Here is a 15,680-nt window from a genome sequence, read left to right on the forward strand (position 1 = left end):
TCCGTATTAAGTCATTCCGTCTTCCCTGTAACCCCAGGATGAGGGTTACCTGGACGGTACCCGTAAGCGTGGGAAGAATTGGCAAAGCGCGGAAGTCCAGGGATTTGAAAACGAAGCCAGTAAGGTACTGTCTGAAAATGACTATTTGGGCTTCGAAATACTTTAAAAAACTTTTTCAGGCAGACTTCGGCATTTATAGAGAACCCTAATGAAGTATGGATCCACGAATGGATGAAAGCCTGCCGTTTCCAGTTGCAAACTCCTCTGCATGCAACCGCTTCCCCGCCAGCCCTTAATACATGACTCAGCAAACGCAGAGCTAAGAATCAGGACAGCCTCACCCCATCTGCTGAGTGCGCTCTGCTAAAAACAAGCCCAAACAAGACGACAGCCCAGTGCATGTTCTGAGCAGTGAACAGTCCACTTCAGGGGAGCAAACCTCCACATTTAACCAAAGTAGCTCCCACAAGGGTGTTCTGTAGTAACCTCAAAACCAAGCCCACCAGAAAATCTCTACAATGCTTTCATTTCCAAATTTTCCTAGACCCTATTTTTAAAGTTTTTTTCTGTGTTCTTTCCTTTTTTTTTTTTTTATTAATCTGGATTGAAGGAAAGCATACATTTCATTTATTGCCTGGATTACAGATTCTTATTAAACAAACCAGAGCTCATTATAAAATCAATATCAACTTAACCACCATGCCCCCAGGAGGAACCACATAAAGGTCACTCTAAGAAATTCAAACAATTTTCCTGCTGGAAGGGCATGATTTTAATTACAGATACTATTAATTAGAGCTGTCACTGGGATGCTTTTTTTTCCTGTTAATTATCACAAACTCGGCCCTAAGTGTGCATTTGCAACCCGCACTTTTGTCAGAAAGAGTCACTTCTGCATGCAAGCCCAACCTTTCCATTCTATCAATATTTCATATTCGAATTTCAAAGCATATCAAAGGATGCCATGCTTTCTAAAACCCTCCGCCCGTATGATCTCCCGTCTCTCACACACGGAACAGAACCGGTGTGATAATTTATTTATGTCCTGGCACAGGCCTGGCCCAGCAGATCCAGCTGCCTATACTGGCCTTGCTCAATAGAATTTCTGGATAAAGTCTTACTAGTTGGTGTGACATTTTTCCCCAAGCTTCTCCTTCAAACATGCTTTTTCTTTTGCTTTGAAGCAAAGCTAGCTCTGCTCTTGAAATGCCATCTCCCACACATCTGAAGTTGCTGTTTCTTTAATAAGAAAAGACTGCACCGACCAGGCTTCTGACCCCCTCCAGAAAACCAGAGGTTCTCTTCATTCGACAACAGCACCAAGAGTTTTGAAACGGGGAAGAAGGCTGCCTTCTGGTCTCTTTTAAGCAGAGTGACTTTATAAGCTCATCCCAGTGCCTTATGCGAGATAGGGTCAGGGTGTCTCTCAGACAAGCTCCCGGGGGCGGGTGGTTCTGGAAAGAGCTTGAGCAGCCTCCAACAGCGCAACTGTGACTGCAGAATGGTAATGTTTATAGCTGTGCCTGTAAAGCAGGATGCACTATTTACATGACATACTCCACACCACAGTCGCGCGACCTGAGAAAAACAAAGACTCCCTCCAATCCAATGGGAGAGAGCCCTCACAAAACCGACGACTGAATTCCAAAAAGATGATTGAGCACACTACTTTCCCAGGTGGAAAACATGCTCAGAGTTACATCATATTTTCTGTTAAAAGCAAGCAAATGCCCTGACTGGCACATATTCCAGGCTTGCACGGCTGTTAAAACTGGAGGTGTGTTTTCCTTACACAGCACCGTTAGATCTGGAGTGTGCGCTCCAGAACCCCCAAGCATTCTGTGAATTTGCTTCCTGTCCAGTTCGGTTTGAACTTGCCTCCCCTCACTCTCGTTGGTCCCCATTTGTTTCCAGGTATGTTGGGACTGTTCCTGTAACCCCCTCCCCACAGACATCCCCCCCTCCCACGGCTCTCCTAAAGACGCCTTGGTTTGCTTTCCAGCCATCAGCCTGAGATTTCACGTCATCCAGGACACAGCGAAGGTGGCAACAGACAGGGTCAGAGGGTCTTTTCACCTAAGACCCCGAGGAAGTCAATGATTCAAGGAACATCTTCATACATCTATACAACCAATTTATCTTGCAACTTTTTTTTTTTTATTACTAGTGGCCAAACTAAGAAAGATAACAGATAATACATAATTCATGCATTGTACACTCTCCACATTTTCTAATTAGCAGCCTGCTCTCACAGCTAACGTGAGACCATCCCAGAACAGCGTAAGATTAATTTAGAGCAGGAAAACCGGGGTTGCAAGGTATTTACATGAATGCTAATGAGAAGTTTCAAATCGTCATCACACAAGAACCCAAACTACGAACAACTGCCGGGCGCGGGGGAGGCCTGCTCTAAGGGTGGACGGAAGGGCCGCGGCACCGAGGAAAGCGTCTCTTTACCTGATAGGCGTTGGTGGCGTCTGGGCCCGGGTCGCCCACCGGCCCGGAGAGCTTCTCCTTCAGCCTGTAGTGAGAGCGGTGTCGAAGGCAGTAGATGACACCGGACGCCAGCAAGACCCCCACGATGGCCGCGAGGGAGACCAGGGTGAGCACCACGAACTTGGCGGAGTCCTCCCGTGCGGCCTGGTGAGGCAGAAGCTTGATTCTGCGTCTCTGCAAACAGGAGAGGGGGCAGGTGAGTACCCAGCTCCTGAAGACCGTCCTTTCCAAAGACATCCACAAGTGTAAAGCTCTGGGCTGGCACCAGACCGACTCGTGGGCGTCCAGCAGTGCAGCCCCCAGCCCAGCGGCCAGGGTCCTCTGGACACAGCGCGCCTGGGTCAGCAGGCCTTTCACCAGGAAGGTCAGCAGCAGCATCGCTCAACTCAATGACAGGAAGTATCTGGGACCTAACTCACTGCCTTAAGTAAAACAGAGCCTTTCTCCCTTCTCAACGGGTAAGAGGGGCATTTAGGGCCACCACCGAGGTATCTGGGGTGGAGAGACTGGTGGCAGAGGGGTAGAAGCCTCAGCACAGGTCGGACCAGTGGCTGAGCTTTGAAGGCAGGCGACTACTCCCGCTCCACTGCAGGGGGAGGCCAGTTCAGAAGCCCTTCTGCTCTCCTTCAGAGGCGCACCCCACCCCCCACAGACCTCCGGCGGGGTGGGGGGGGGTGCTTGCACCCACGCAGACCCCCACATCACGCACTTGCGCACTTTCCCTTGAGAGCAGCCGCAAGACAGGGGCTGAAGATGGTCCAGTTCACTTCTCGGTGGGTGAAAGTAAGGAGCCCAGGTCCATCAGCTTTTCAGGCTTGAGGGGGGTGGGGGTGGGGGTGGGGGTCAGAACACCCTTTCGGCGCGTCTCACTGTCTCCGTGCGCCCAAAGCTGCACAGTGCTCGCCCTCATTAGCTTCATTATGAGGAATATTAGCAACAATTAAAAAACGCCAGGGGGACGATGGACCGGCTCCGGCCAGCACGCCGTCCACAATTACCCAGGAAATGAATAGAGACGCGCCCGCCTCAGTGCGGGTCGCTACGGGATGAGCACAATTAGCAAACTCCTTTCCACCACCTAATTTCGCGTGGTAACAAAATGGATTTTTCCCCATGAATGCCTGGCCGGCCTATTCATTATCTCCCTTCTATTAGTGATTTTCTGCGCCGCTCGGCCTCCAGCTCCTCACTTCCTCCAGCTCCCAGCGTACACAGGGCCTCTTATGTCAGGCCGGGCCGTTTTTATCTTGTAATCATAAAGGCCACCAAAGCAATTATCGCCGGTCTTGACTGGAAAAGCTGGTCATTAATTAGCCTTCTTTGCCTTCCGTGCGGCGGATTAGCTGATGCCAGGACTGGGTTAATGGAAAAGCGGGCGAAATGAGAAAAGACGCCGGATTTTCTTGCCTGGATGCTCGGCTCGAGGAGGACGGCAGGTCCGCCCGCGGCGGGAGCGACGGAGGCGCGGGGACGCGGGGGAAGGGGTCGGGGGAGGGACGCGGGCGCCGGGCAGCGCGGGGAGCGGGCGCGGGCCCCCGGCCGGGGCGGCCGGCCAGCCGGGCCCTCCAGGTGGGCCGAGGGCCGGGCGGGAGACCCTCCCCTCGCCCCTCCCCCGGCCCACCCTGCTGCTTTCAAAACAGTCACCCTCGAGGCCGCCGGCTGCCTCCCCGGCTCTCCGCTCTCCCCGCCCCGCGCCCAGAAACAGACGTGGAGGGGGGAAGTCCCATCCGCGGTGCAGGACCCCCGGGCTGGCCTGGAGGGCGTCCGACACCCCTGCGCCTCCCACCCTGCGCGCAGTTCCTCGCCCTCGCGCGGTGCCCGTGGTTGGCGCCCGTCGGGCCGCGCGCGGCCTGTTAACTGGGAGGCGCGCCCCTTTCCACGCGCTCCGGCCTGGGACGCTCCTCCGAGAGGCCGCCGGGGCTCGGCCGCGCGGGTTCCCGCTCCGCCGCAGCGCCCTGCTCCGCAAGTGCCGCCCCCCTGCTCCCGGAGAGACGGGGGTCCTCCACCCCCGCGCCGTCTTCGCAGACCAGCCGGACCACAACAAAGGAGGGGCGCGGCTGGCGGAGGGGGCGTCCCGCTGCCCCCCACCTCGGCCCTCCCGGCCATCGCGACACCCCCACTCCGCCCAGGCAGACGACAGGCGGTCCCCGCGCCCTACCTAGGGGGTCCCGCCCACGTGCCTGACGGCGCCCCGGAACGGAGGCTTCCCGAAGCTTCTCGGCCCGCGACAGGACGCGCACACGCGCGCGGTGACCAGCCTGGCTCCGAGGGGACGCGCGGCGCCTCGGTGGGTGGCCCACAGCTCAGTGCGCACCGACGGGCGGTCGCAGCGCGCTGGGGACAGAGGCCTGCGCGGGACTCCTCCCGGGCGGTGCACTCCTGGTGGCCGGGCATAAGGGGCACAAACGCCGCCCGCTAGCCCCTCGGTTCCAGACGGGAGGCCGTGAGCGCGCAGGAGCCCCCGGGGGAGGCCGGCCGCGGCCTACACGTTACCCTGGCCCAGGCCTGGGGCGGCAGGAGAGGTCCCGGCGGGGCGCGCAGCCCCCGGAGGCTCTTCCCGGGGAGGCCAGGAGACCTCAGCGTCCCTGATGCCAGAACCCGACGGTTGCCGTGACCAGCAGTGCGCTTGGCCTGGGGAGCGGAAAGGAGCCTGCCTGCTCAGCAATTGGCTGAGAGGTCAAAGAAGAGCGTCCGGGAGCGGGACTGCGGGTCCCTCCTCCCGGGCCCGCTGCCCAGTCCCCGCGGGGCCCCAGGTGCCTCCGGAGGGCGTAGGACTGGACCCACGCCCACGGAGTCCCCTCTTCTACGCTCCTGCCCGGCTCCCCGCTTCCCCGGGCCGGAGCTGCCCCCCAGGGAATGGATGGCCGGGGTCAGCAGGCTGGGCGGGCCGGGAGAAGTGTGGTGAGGCTGAGGATGGCGTTCGGGGCGGCCGGAGCAGGTGGGGGAGAGGAAGGATCTGACGCGGCTGCAGGGATGTGGGGCTAGGAGAGGCCGGAGACCCGGTTCCGACCCCTGTGCTGTGAGGCCGCAGTTTAGCGGCCGGCTGGGCAGCCTGCCTCGCGCTGGCGCCGGGGCACCTCAGCCGGAACCTGACAAGTCCCGCTCCTGGCGGGCCCCGCAGTGACTCCACGACTACAGAGTGCCGCCGGAAGGGTGCAGAGGCGGGGACTGTCGAAGCAAGTCCGGTCTTAGGAATCTTGGAAGAAACAAAAATTTATATTCATTTTTTTAAAATTAAAGAGCATAAACTCCCTCCTTGTCACAGTGATTGTGCTGAAATAATTTAGGATTATTTTATCTCCTTTCTTTTTTGTAGAGTTAAAAAAAAATCTCAGGATCCCTGCTAACCAGGAGAGGTGAGAGAAGGACACGTGTGCTTTCGCTTAAAAGCAGTCTGACCCTCCGTCCTTCCGGGAGTAACCGGGGGCCCCAGGTCCCCCTGCGGAGCGCCTGCCACTACAGGTGCTTTCCTGCCATCCCAACCTGGGGCTGAGCCCTGCAGAGAGCCCTCCACTAATTAGAGGCGTCTTGTCAGTCTTGACTTGGAATTGAAAGAAAATAATGTTTAAATATTTATGACTTTGACATTTACAGTCAGGCGTCTTTTAAAAGCGGACCGCCTCCTCCTGTACAGTGGCAGCTCGCTTCCCTCCCGGAAAGTTTGGAGCAGGAAGGAGGGGGGTTGGCGAAAGCAGTCCCCAGCAGCCTGGGCACACAGGGGGCGTGGGGTGTCGTGTACCCTAGGATGTAGGGGACACATATACAACTGGCACCCATTACTGAGTTTCAGAAGTAGGAAAAGTGTGCTTTTTAGAAATAGTTCAGGAAGAGTGAAGTCAGCTTTACATCAGGTTAGATGCATCTTGAGAGTAAACTGAAGCTCATATTTTCCCCACTCAGCCATCTCCACCTGCAGCTCCTGGAATTTATAATATAAAATATTTCAGAAGCTGTGATTTGAAATGCACATGTGACCGCAGAGGCAATCAGTGGAACTGCCCTTAGCACCCACAGACGTTGTCCTGACCTAGTTAGACTATTTTGATCTGTGCTTACAAGTGAAGGTGCATGGGGCTTCCTTTATGTTATCTTCTGAGCCATTTCTGGCAAAATATCTTCAGAACGTTTTTTTTTAGCAGTCCATGTGGTAATCTTAAAATAAGAGCAGAGAAAAAAGAACACTCTATACCCAAACTTGATTGAGAATTGAGGCAGCCACACAAACATAAAACTTTATGGTAAAAATATTTGTTGATAGGTAGAAAATGTTAGTATTTTTCTAAGACTGTGCTATGTAACCAGTTAGCAGGAGTAATTCATTACCTAAGTCATTGACTTCAGTTTTAAAACACAGTTGTACCCAAAAACTTATGGGCACTGGCATGTAGCAATTTCATTGATGCTAAAGTTCTAATACTGTGGATGCTTTCATTTGCATAATTTCTAAAGAATTTGATTCGAAAACCCAGCCTTATCCTATGTTCCTCTGCACTTTTATGTTACTATAATGGTAAAGATATTTTTCTCTGTAAAATTTAGAAATTAATTTTAGGGACTACTAATGAGCTGCTAAAACAAGTCTGTCTTTGGTTTCCCAGATGAATCATCTTAGAATTACTTGGGAATTTCACGCTAAATTTACTAAAATATATTTGCTATACAGTAACTATCACCTTAAAGCTGATAAAAAAATTTTTTTTAACATTTTTCAGGCCATGGGAATGACCAAACTTAAAAATATAGGGGGGGGGAGGTGTCTTAAAATATTTTAAAAGTATTTTTAAAAGCTGTTAACTGAACTATTTTTAATTTGGACCCTGCCACAGAATTCTAATAAATGAGAGAAGTCAGGCGGAAATAATCATGTATTAATTCTCTGCATTACAAAATCTTTTCAGAAGCTATTATCAGAGCAAGAGGCATTGCGGTCTGAATTCAGGGTGGGAGAAATCCTTTGTGCAGCTGAAGGCTATTGTTCGTCTGTGCAGATGAAATTGTACTTGCAAATCTGCCATTCAAGTAGACAAAAAAAAAAAAAAAACCTATAAGGGCAAAAGAAAACAATCTCTAAGAAACAATTATTGTTAAATATAAACTTTAATGAAAATAAAGTGGGGATGCGCTGTTTTAAAATCGGCTATTTGTGAGGAGTTTTTCAGACATAGGCATAAAAATAAACACATAAAAGGCGATAAACTGTCTATTTGCATCTTTAAGCACTCCTGGAAGATCAGTTTTGGGGAGACACTCTGTTTTCGGGTGTCAGGGAAGATTTACGACATTTATGTTTAAAGTGGGAAAACCACTCCCCTGTGAACTAATTTTTAGCAGAGCTTCATAAGCACCAAATTGTCTGGTGCGGCGGCGGGGGGGGGGGCGGAGTGGGGTCCGGGGAGGGGGGCATGGACGGCGGCGCTCCGCGAAGGGGCGGGCGCGCCTCGGCCGGGCCATCTCTCAGACTCCGTGGCAGGTTCACTGCACCCGAACTCGGCTCCGCCAATCGACTCGGAGCGCGGCCGGCGCTCACCGTCTGTCCGCGGCCGGCCTGGACCCGGGCGCGCCCCCAGGGTCAGCGGTCCGCTGGCTCGCCCCTGCTCTCCAAGGAGCTTTCCCTCGGCAAGGACCCAGCCCTTCTTTGCACTGAACTTTCCGCTTCGTCTCCTTCGCGGAGCCTGAGAAGCTGCTGCCTGGAATCGCCTGGAATCGTGCGGGTCAGGCCCCGGCTGCGGCGCAGCTCGGAGCTGGGTTCCCGGGGGCGCACGGCCGTTTTCGGCCCCTCCCCCTTCGGCAGGCCCGGGCTTTCTCCCTCCTCCTTCCCAGTCCCTACCCCCTTCCTATTTACGCGATCCGCACCGAGGTCAGAAAGATCAGACCGCAGCGCTGGACACAAAGGGTTCAGGGTTCCTGGGCGCCGCCGGTATTCACGGCACCGAGGGGTCCCCAGGCGGCCTCAGCTCGTTTCCCGGGGACAATGGGGGGCCTAACCTCCCCCGCCACACAACGCGCGGGCCGCGGAGCTCGGATAGATGCCCACCCCAGGGCCCAGGGAGGGGGGAGCCCGGCAGGCCCCCCGCCTCACTTCGCCACCCTTCTCGAGAAAGCCAAGCATGGGGCTCGTGGGGTGTGAGGGGGTGATACAGAGACAGGGGTTCCGATGCCTCCTGCACACAGACCTCCACCTTCTCACACTTCGGTTCGAGTTAAATTCAGAGAAGGTGGGTTTGCCCTACAGCGCGCTTGACCCCAGGCGAGGAGGCTCCCCGGTGCAGACCTGGGGCCGCTGTCTGCGCACTTCGCTCAGCCACCGGGCCGCAGGGCCGGAGCGCGCAGGGCCAGGGCCGGGGCAGGGCCGGCCCGTGATGCTGGGCAGCCGGCCGGAGCGCGGTGAGCGCTGCGGCCCAAGCGGCGGCGGCTCCCGGCCCCTCAACCCCCGGCTGTGTGTTTGGGGGGATGCCTGGGCAGAAGTGACGGTGAGAGCCACAGCCGCCAACGTGGAGCAACCTCCAAGCACTGATAACGCCAAAGGGCGGGAGTCCATCTCCGGCTCAAAAAGGCCTCTTCGGCTGAGGTTCCCACCCCTAGGTCGGGGTCTGCCCGACTGCCTCGAGCGAGGCTGCTGGAAAACCCGAAGCAAGTCTCAGTTCAGAACCACGCAGGGACTGCTGAAGGAAGGAAATCAAGTCTCATTCAAACAGCTCCGCGTCAGAAGTTTCTCTGGCAAGCGCGCGCCCGCCCCGCCGGGGAGGGGGCCGAGAAGGCGCAGGTTCCTTTCGGGGGAGGGGAGGCGGCCGCGCTGAGGCGTTTCTCCGCTGTGCCGGGAGGTCCAGGGACCCCTGCCCTCTCTCAGGCCGCCCCCCTGGCCCCCGCGCTCTCCTCTCTGGCTCTGGACGGCTCAGGGGCGCGCTCCGGACCCAATGAGGAGGGTGAAGAGCGCCCCCAAAATGGGCTGGGAGGAAAATGCCCCCACTCTGGTTCCTCCCACCCTGGCTGCGCGGCATGGCCTTCACCTTTTCCCACCACCCTGCCTGTCCGCGCCCCGCGCCCCCCGCCCCCCGCTCTGCTTCGGGTCGGAACTGCCCGGAGGGGCTGCCGTTGCGAAGGGGGAGTCCGAGAGGCAGCGGCCACAGCCCGGCCCGGGGGTCTCCGCCAGTGCTGTGCGGCGGGACGGCGGCCACCCCGCCTCAGTCTTCGCGCTCAGGACGAGCTGCCACTAACCGGGTCACCCGGGGATGCCCACCCCTGACCCACTCGGGGGATGACCTCAGACGCAGACCTCCTCAACCAAACAGAGCCTTTGGCAGGCAGCCTGCTGCGAGTCAGCCCCCGGACTGGGCTCTCTTCAAAGCCCGGGGCGCCCGCCCGACCCCCTCCTCCCACGCCGAGTGTAGTCTCCGTCCTTCCCCAGCTCGGGCTCCTCTCCGCGCCACTGACATGCCTGGCAGGCGCCCCCTTCAGTGGGGCTCGCCCGCTCCCTCCCGCCCCCGACCCAGCCCCTGCCCCTTCTCCGATGGCCCCACCAGTGCCCACGCCCCGGCCCGGCGTCCCTGGTTACCTGCAGCCGGGCGGGCGCGGGCGCCCGAGCCGGAGGAGAAGGGGGACGTGTGCCCGGCCAAACGGCCTCGGGGTGCGGCGGCCGCGGGCAGCGGCGGCGCCATCACCACTGCCAGCCTTTTCCCGGCGCCGGAGCCACAGACAAGCGAGGCCATCCTGTTCCTGACCACAAACTTCTTGGGCAGCCGGCGGAGACAAAGGTGCCGCGCGCCGCAGCTCCCCCGGCCGCGGCGGCGGCGGTACCAGCTCGGAGCCCGCGGGAGCCCGCCGCTCCGCTCGGTCGCTCAGCCGGGCTCTGTGGGCTCCGCCAGGGCCCGGGCCCGGGGCAAGGCGCTCGGGTTAGGGTGCGGCGAGGGCGGGTGCCCGGCTGGGCGCGGGACGGGTCCCCCGCGGGGCCCCCGGCCGCGCGCGCAGCTCCATCCAGCGCGGCCGCCGCGCCCCGCTTTATATCCGGCCCGGCGCGCACCCGGCCGGCGGCGGCGCGGCTCGCGGCCCAGCCACCGGTTGCTATAGCGATGTCCCCCCACCCCCCACATGTTGCTGACAGCAATTGGCTAAGGGGCCGCGGCTCTCCGCGCACCCTCTCCCGCCCGAGACGATGAATGGACATCGGCTTTGTCAGTCATTTGTACAGCGCGGCAGCCCGGGCCCTCGCCTTTTCTTTCTTTTCAGCCTTTCTCCCTTTCATCGGCCGAGTCGCACTTCAGACTGGGCAAGTTCAGGGTGGCACCCGGGGGAGAGGGCACTCGGCAAGAAATGTCAACCTGCGCGGCTCTACCGTGACCTCTGCTATGGTGGGGGGGGGGGGGAAGGGAGGGGGCGGGCGTCCAAACTCTTGGCAGGAGAAAATCTCAGGGCAAATCCTTCTTCCGAGGTAGTTGGAACACTTTGGCCCTGGGGGCCTTCCACTCCCTTTCCGAATAGAAGCCGGCTCAGGACCACCTGCCAATCGGCGCGTAAATACCGCCCCGCCCCCACCCCCGACTCCCGCCTTCGCCTGGGCGGACGCAGGAACTGCCGAGAACTTTTGCCATCGTTTGGTCCAGGCCGGCCGCGGGGCCGTCTGCCCTAAAACGTCGGACCGAGACGACGGGGAAACGAAGGCGTCGAGCCGCCCAGGTCGCAGGCTCGGCCTGGCCCGCCGGCCGGCGGGAAGGGCAGAGCGCTCACAGGGCCCAGGGCGCGAGTCAGCCAGGCCGGCGGCGCCCCAGGTCAAACGGAGGGCGGCCAGACCCGCTGCGGCCCGCGAGCGGCCCCTCGCCCACATTCTCCGCCTCCGCACCGCGGACGCCTGGTCACAGCCACAGGTCGGGGCCGCCGGGTGCGCGGCGCCCCGGCCGAGAGCCGGGAGGAGAGAAGAAACCCAACATCTGTGTGTGCCATGCGCTCGCGGGCCCACAGCTGCAGGCACAGGGGAAGAAAGGCAGGGAGGAGGGGGAGGCCCTGTCACAGGCGATGACAGTCTGCGGAGGGCTCTTTCGTGTCTCCTTTTCTGGAGACCCCGGCGCCCTCCTCCCTGGCCCCCTCTCCCGCCGCCGTCCCATTGTTCCCGCGCTCAGGACAGCTGGAGACGGCGGCCCGCGCCAGCAGGGCGGCCCCTCCCCACCGACGCCCCTCCGGCCCGCTCCCGGCGGCCCGGCTGAAGCCCCCAAGCTCCTCGGTGGCCAGCCCCGCCCCCAGCCCACCCCAGGCCCCTGGAGCGCTGCCCCCAGACTTGCCGCGCGCCGAGGCCCCCTCACGGCCACAGAAATGCCTAAACCCTCCACCCGGGGCTCAGGGCACGAGGGCCTGCGAAGGGCTCGTCTCCGGCTAAAGCGTCCCAAGGGCTCCTTCCTCTGACCTAAGCAGAGAACTACTTGTGTTTGGTGCTTCCCTGATGGCTTAGCTGGTAAAAAGTCTGCCCGCAGTGCAGGAGACCCGGGTTCGATCCCTGGGTCGGAAGAGCCCCTGGAGAACCGGAATAGCAACCCGCTCCAGTATTCTCGCCTGGAGAGTTTTGTGGACAGGGGAGCCTGGTGGGCTACAGTCCACGGGGTCGCAAAGCGTCGGACAGGACTGAGCGACTAACACTTGAGGAGCCGAGAGTGGAGCGCTTCAGCGAACCCGGGCTCGCTAGGCCTGGGAGGGCCCGAGCTCGTGGGGGCTGGAGGTCTGCGGGCCGCTTCGCCCGGCTGCCAGAAGCGCCAGCGGAAACTCGGTTCTGGGGCAGGGGGCAAAGGGGAACCAGTGTTCTCTCCAGCTGCGCACCCCATCCCCAGACAGCCGGCAGGACAGGACGGGGCCACCCCAAACCTCGCGTCCCCGCGCGGGGGTACAGGGTGCAGACCCCCTCCCGGCCTCCCTCTGCGGGGCCCAGGTACCTCCTGGAAAGAGGAGGGGAAAGGGAGGAGGCGGGAGGGCCTCAGAGAGCTGGGGAGGCCTGCGGGAGGGGACCTGCGGCCCTCAGCCTGGCTGGGAACCGGCCTCTCCATAGCAACCGCCTGTGCGCGCGCGCCCGCGCGCATGTCTGTGCGCGCGCTCGTTTGTGTGCGGGGGAGTGGGCTCGCGGGCCTCCTCGGCCGGGGTTGGGGGATCTCGAGCCCTGGGCGTGGGGGACAGGGAAGTTCTCTCCGGAACAGGGGTGGGGGGCGGCCTTTTCGGAGGTGCTGGGGACTCGGGGATCTGGGCACGCGGCGGCAGGCGCCGGCCGAGCAGGAGGGATGAGCCCGGGCCCCCGCACTCGGCCGTAGCGGCACCGAGGCGCCCGGCCCCGGCTGTTCGGCCGCCTGCTGCGGTCACGGGGACCTGGGGCTTGGCGGGCTGCGCGCGGGCCGCGGTCTTCACCTAGACCCAGCGCGGTGCGGCGCGGCGTGCGGCGGGGAGGGCGGGGGCCCGGCGGCCGCGGTAGCCGCGCCTGCCTCCCGGCCCGCGCGGGGTCCGCCGGGCGCACCTGCGGTCGGCGCGCGGGGCGGCTGGGCTCGCGCGGCCGGGAAGCGCACGGAGGGGACCCTGCCCGGGCCCCCAGCGACGCGCGAGGGGCTCGGCTGCACCCTCCCCGCCGGCGCCGCGGCGCACCCCTCTGGCTTTCCTCGCGCTCCACTCCATGGCCGGGAGCCACCACCAGGTGTGAGGACCCCTCGGGCGGGCTGGGGCGTGGCCCGGGGGAGGCCCGGTCCTGTGCCTCGGTCACCACGGTGGTGCGGCCCCCACGCGCCTCCCGGCCCTATGGCTGCGCGCGCAGGACTGCGGCCGCGTGGTCCAGAGCCCCTGGGGTGGGGTGGGGGTCAGAGGGTCGGCGACCCCAGAGGGGGCGTGCAGCTCAGAGCCAGGCACTGTGCTGCTTTCCGCAGACACCGCAGGACATGTTAAAGAAGTAAACAGCGCGCCATACATCCATTTTATTCTGCTAGTTCTCCCATCGTCCCAAAGTGTTCCAGTTCCGACATCAAAGCCGCACGTTCCGGGTTCCGCCTTTCTGGTGCTTTCAGAAAGGGAGGGAGGCGCCATGGACGCACAGTTGGTTTGCTTGTGGTCGCTTTAGCGCATAGTTAGAGGGGCCTTAAACTCTGAATGCAGGTTTTCATAAGCAGAAGAGTCTTTTCTCACCCCACACCACAGGGTATGTTCTTTGTGGGGTCCTGACTTGTCAAGTTCCCCTACCCCTTCCTCTCCGACACCCCCCAACCCCACCCCAGGACACCACGCCTGACTCCAACACTCCCTCTCAGAGCTTAAAGATAAACGGATTGCCTAGGGAATTCATTAAAGAAGGTATTTGTATTTTAGGTTCTGATCCTTTTCAGAAACTGATAAATTAATTCACCAGATTTTCATTCTAGTTCCCTTTATTTTAAAATCCTTTCTTATATCCAGGGCAAGGGAAAATGTATCTATCTTTTAATTCTTGAAAATACTTTAGTAGGAAAGTGTTTTGACAATAATGTAAGACTAGGTTCAGCTTATAACTTGGAGAATGTTAGGATTTTGGTTCTTGTCCTGAGAGCTTAGACTTCATTTAATAATAAATTCCAATTTACAATTTCAATGACATTTTCAGAGAAAGGCTTTAAACGTGATGCAGAGTGTTTTTGAGAGGCATGTTGACTGAAATTATTTATATATGATGAGTATATTATTCATATAAAAGGATTGTCTAGCTGATGAATAAACGGAATAGCACATGTGAAATTCTACAAAGTATCTAAACAATATAAATAGTTTAAAATGACATGTTGATTTTGCTAAGACTTCTTTTAAAGTGAAGTTCACATTTGTTATATGTAAAACCTAATGTTCTGTGTTAAAAACCTCATTTTCAATTTAGGGAACACCAAACTGTTATAGATCACATATTTAACTGATTAGAATAAAGTTCCAATGAACTAAACTATCAAAGAAAATGTATTTTAAAACAATGTAGAGAAAGACAATCATGGGAAACATTATTATAAAGCGAAACAGTACCTATTTCAGAAAATTTCAATATTATGATAAGATAGAAAATGGCAAAAACACCCTCTGAAATACTTGCCTGATTTCATAAAATCTGACTCAATTTTGTTAAAAATATAGAATAATGGCACATGAATTATATTTAAAATACTTTTGTAAATCCATACAAATGACTTTAAATTATAAAAATGAAATTTGATCCTTTTGAATATTGTAGCTATGTGTATGTTGTATTTTCATACATATATAATGTTAAATAATGTGACATTTTATATCAGTGAATGAACTTTGGAAAGTAGGGTGCTTTAATTGGTCAGCCTCCTAGGGAAGCTAACTGGTGCAGATAATTTTCTAAAAAGGATGCTTGTGCAGGGCAGTACAGACGACTCAGAATTGGACTGCATTAGTTGTAAATGGCAGTATTTTCAAGGGCAACATTTGGAAGAGCTTTAGACACTAATGACAAGTCCTTCCTCGTGGAGACAGAGGACAGTCCCTTGCGTGTCTGGGCACAGTTCTCACCAGTCTCCCTTGCATGCCAGAGAAGAACTATCCAGTTTACAGACAGGGGCAACTCTTTAGCAACTGTGACACATTGCTGCAAAACCTTTAGAACCGAGAGGAATGGAAAAATAATAAAATTATTGGTTCAGATATTTTACTTTATTTCAAGAAAAATGTAAATTCTTACTCAAAGAAAGTCTTTAGTTTTGGTTTTAAAAAAATTACCAACATAATTCAGCTTCTATTATTAATTCTCATTTGGCTCCTGTTCAGATTGATCTAGAGCTTCCCTGGGGGCTCAGTGGTAAAGAACCTGCCTGCCAATGCAGGAGGCTTGGGCTCGATCCCTGGGTCGGAAAGATCCCCTGGAGGAGAAAATGGAAACCCACTGCAGTGTTCTTGCCTAGAGAATCCCATGGGCAGAGGAGCCTGGCGGGCTACAGTCCACGGGCCGCAAAGAGTCAGACATGACTGCGTGCGCACGCACGCACGCACGCACACACATACGCAGATTGATCTAGGATTTTTGAAATACAAAAATAGGAACTCTGTTATGAAACAGAGTTGCAATTCCCTCCAATGGCTTAACTTGCTGACACAAAAGCATCATATTAAAACCACAAAACGAATTTCAGCGAGGATCTGTGCTTGAAGGATGATTAACAAACATGCAGGAATTTTAGACTTTGTCAAACTTT

General features: G+C 57.2%; 1 protein-coding gene across 3 annotated transcripts in view; it reads right to left on the reverse strand.

Annotated features, from left to right (window-relative positions):
- PTPRN2 (protein tyrosine phosphatase receptor type N2) overlaps positions 1–15,680 on the reverse strand; it is a 618,076-nt gene that overhangs the window by 116,532 nt on the left and 485,864 nt on the right. For all 3 annotated transcript variants that reach the window (XM_042249105.1, XM_042249106.1, XM_027968410.2), the window contains exon 13: positions 2,458–2,670. In XM_042249105.1, coding sequence (XP_042105039.1) covers positions 2,458–2,670 — 213 coding nt within the window. The remainder of the gene's footprint in view (positions 1–2,457; positions 2,671–15,680) is intronic.

The sequence above is a fragment of the Ovis aries genome, chromosome 4, assembly GCF_016772045.2.
Source record: "Ovis aries strain OAR_USU_Benz2616 breed Rambouillet chromosome 4, ARS-UI_Ramb_v3.0, whole genome shotgun sequence".
NCBI lineage: Eukaryota > Metazoa > Chordata > Mammalia > Artiodactyla > Bovidae > Ovis > Ovis aries.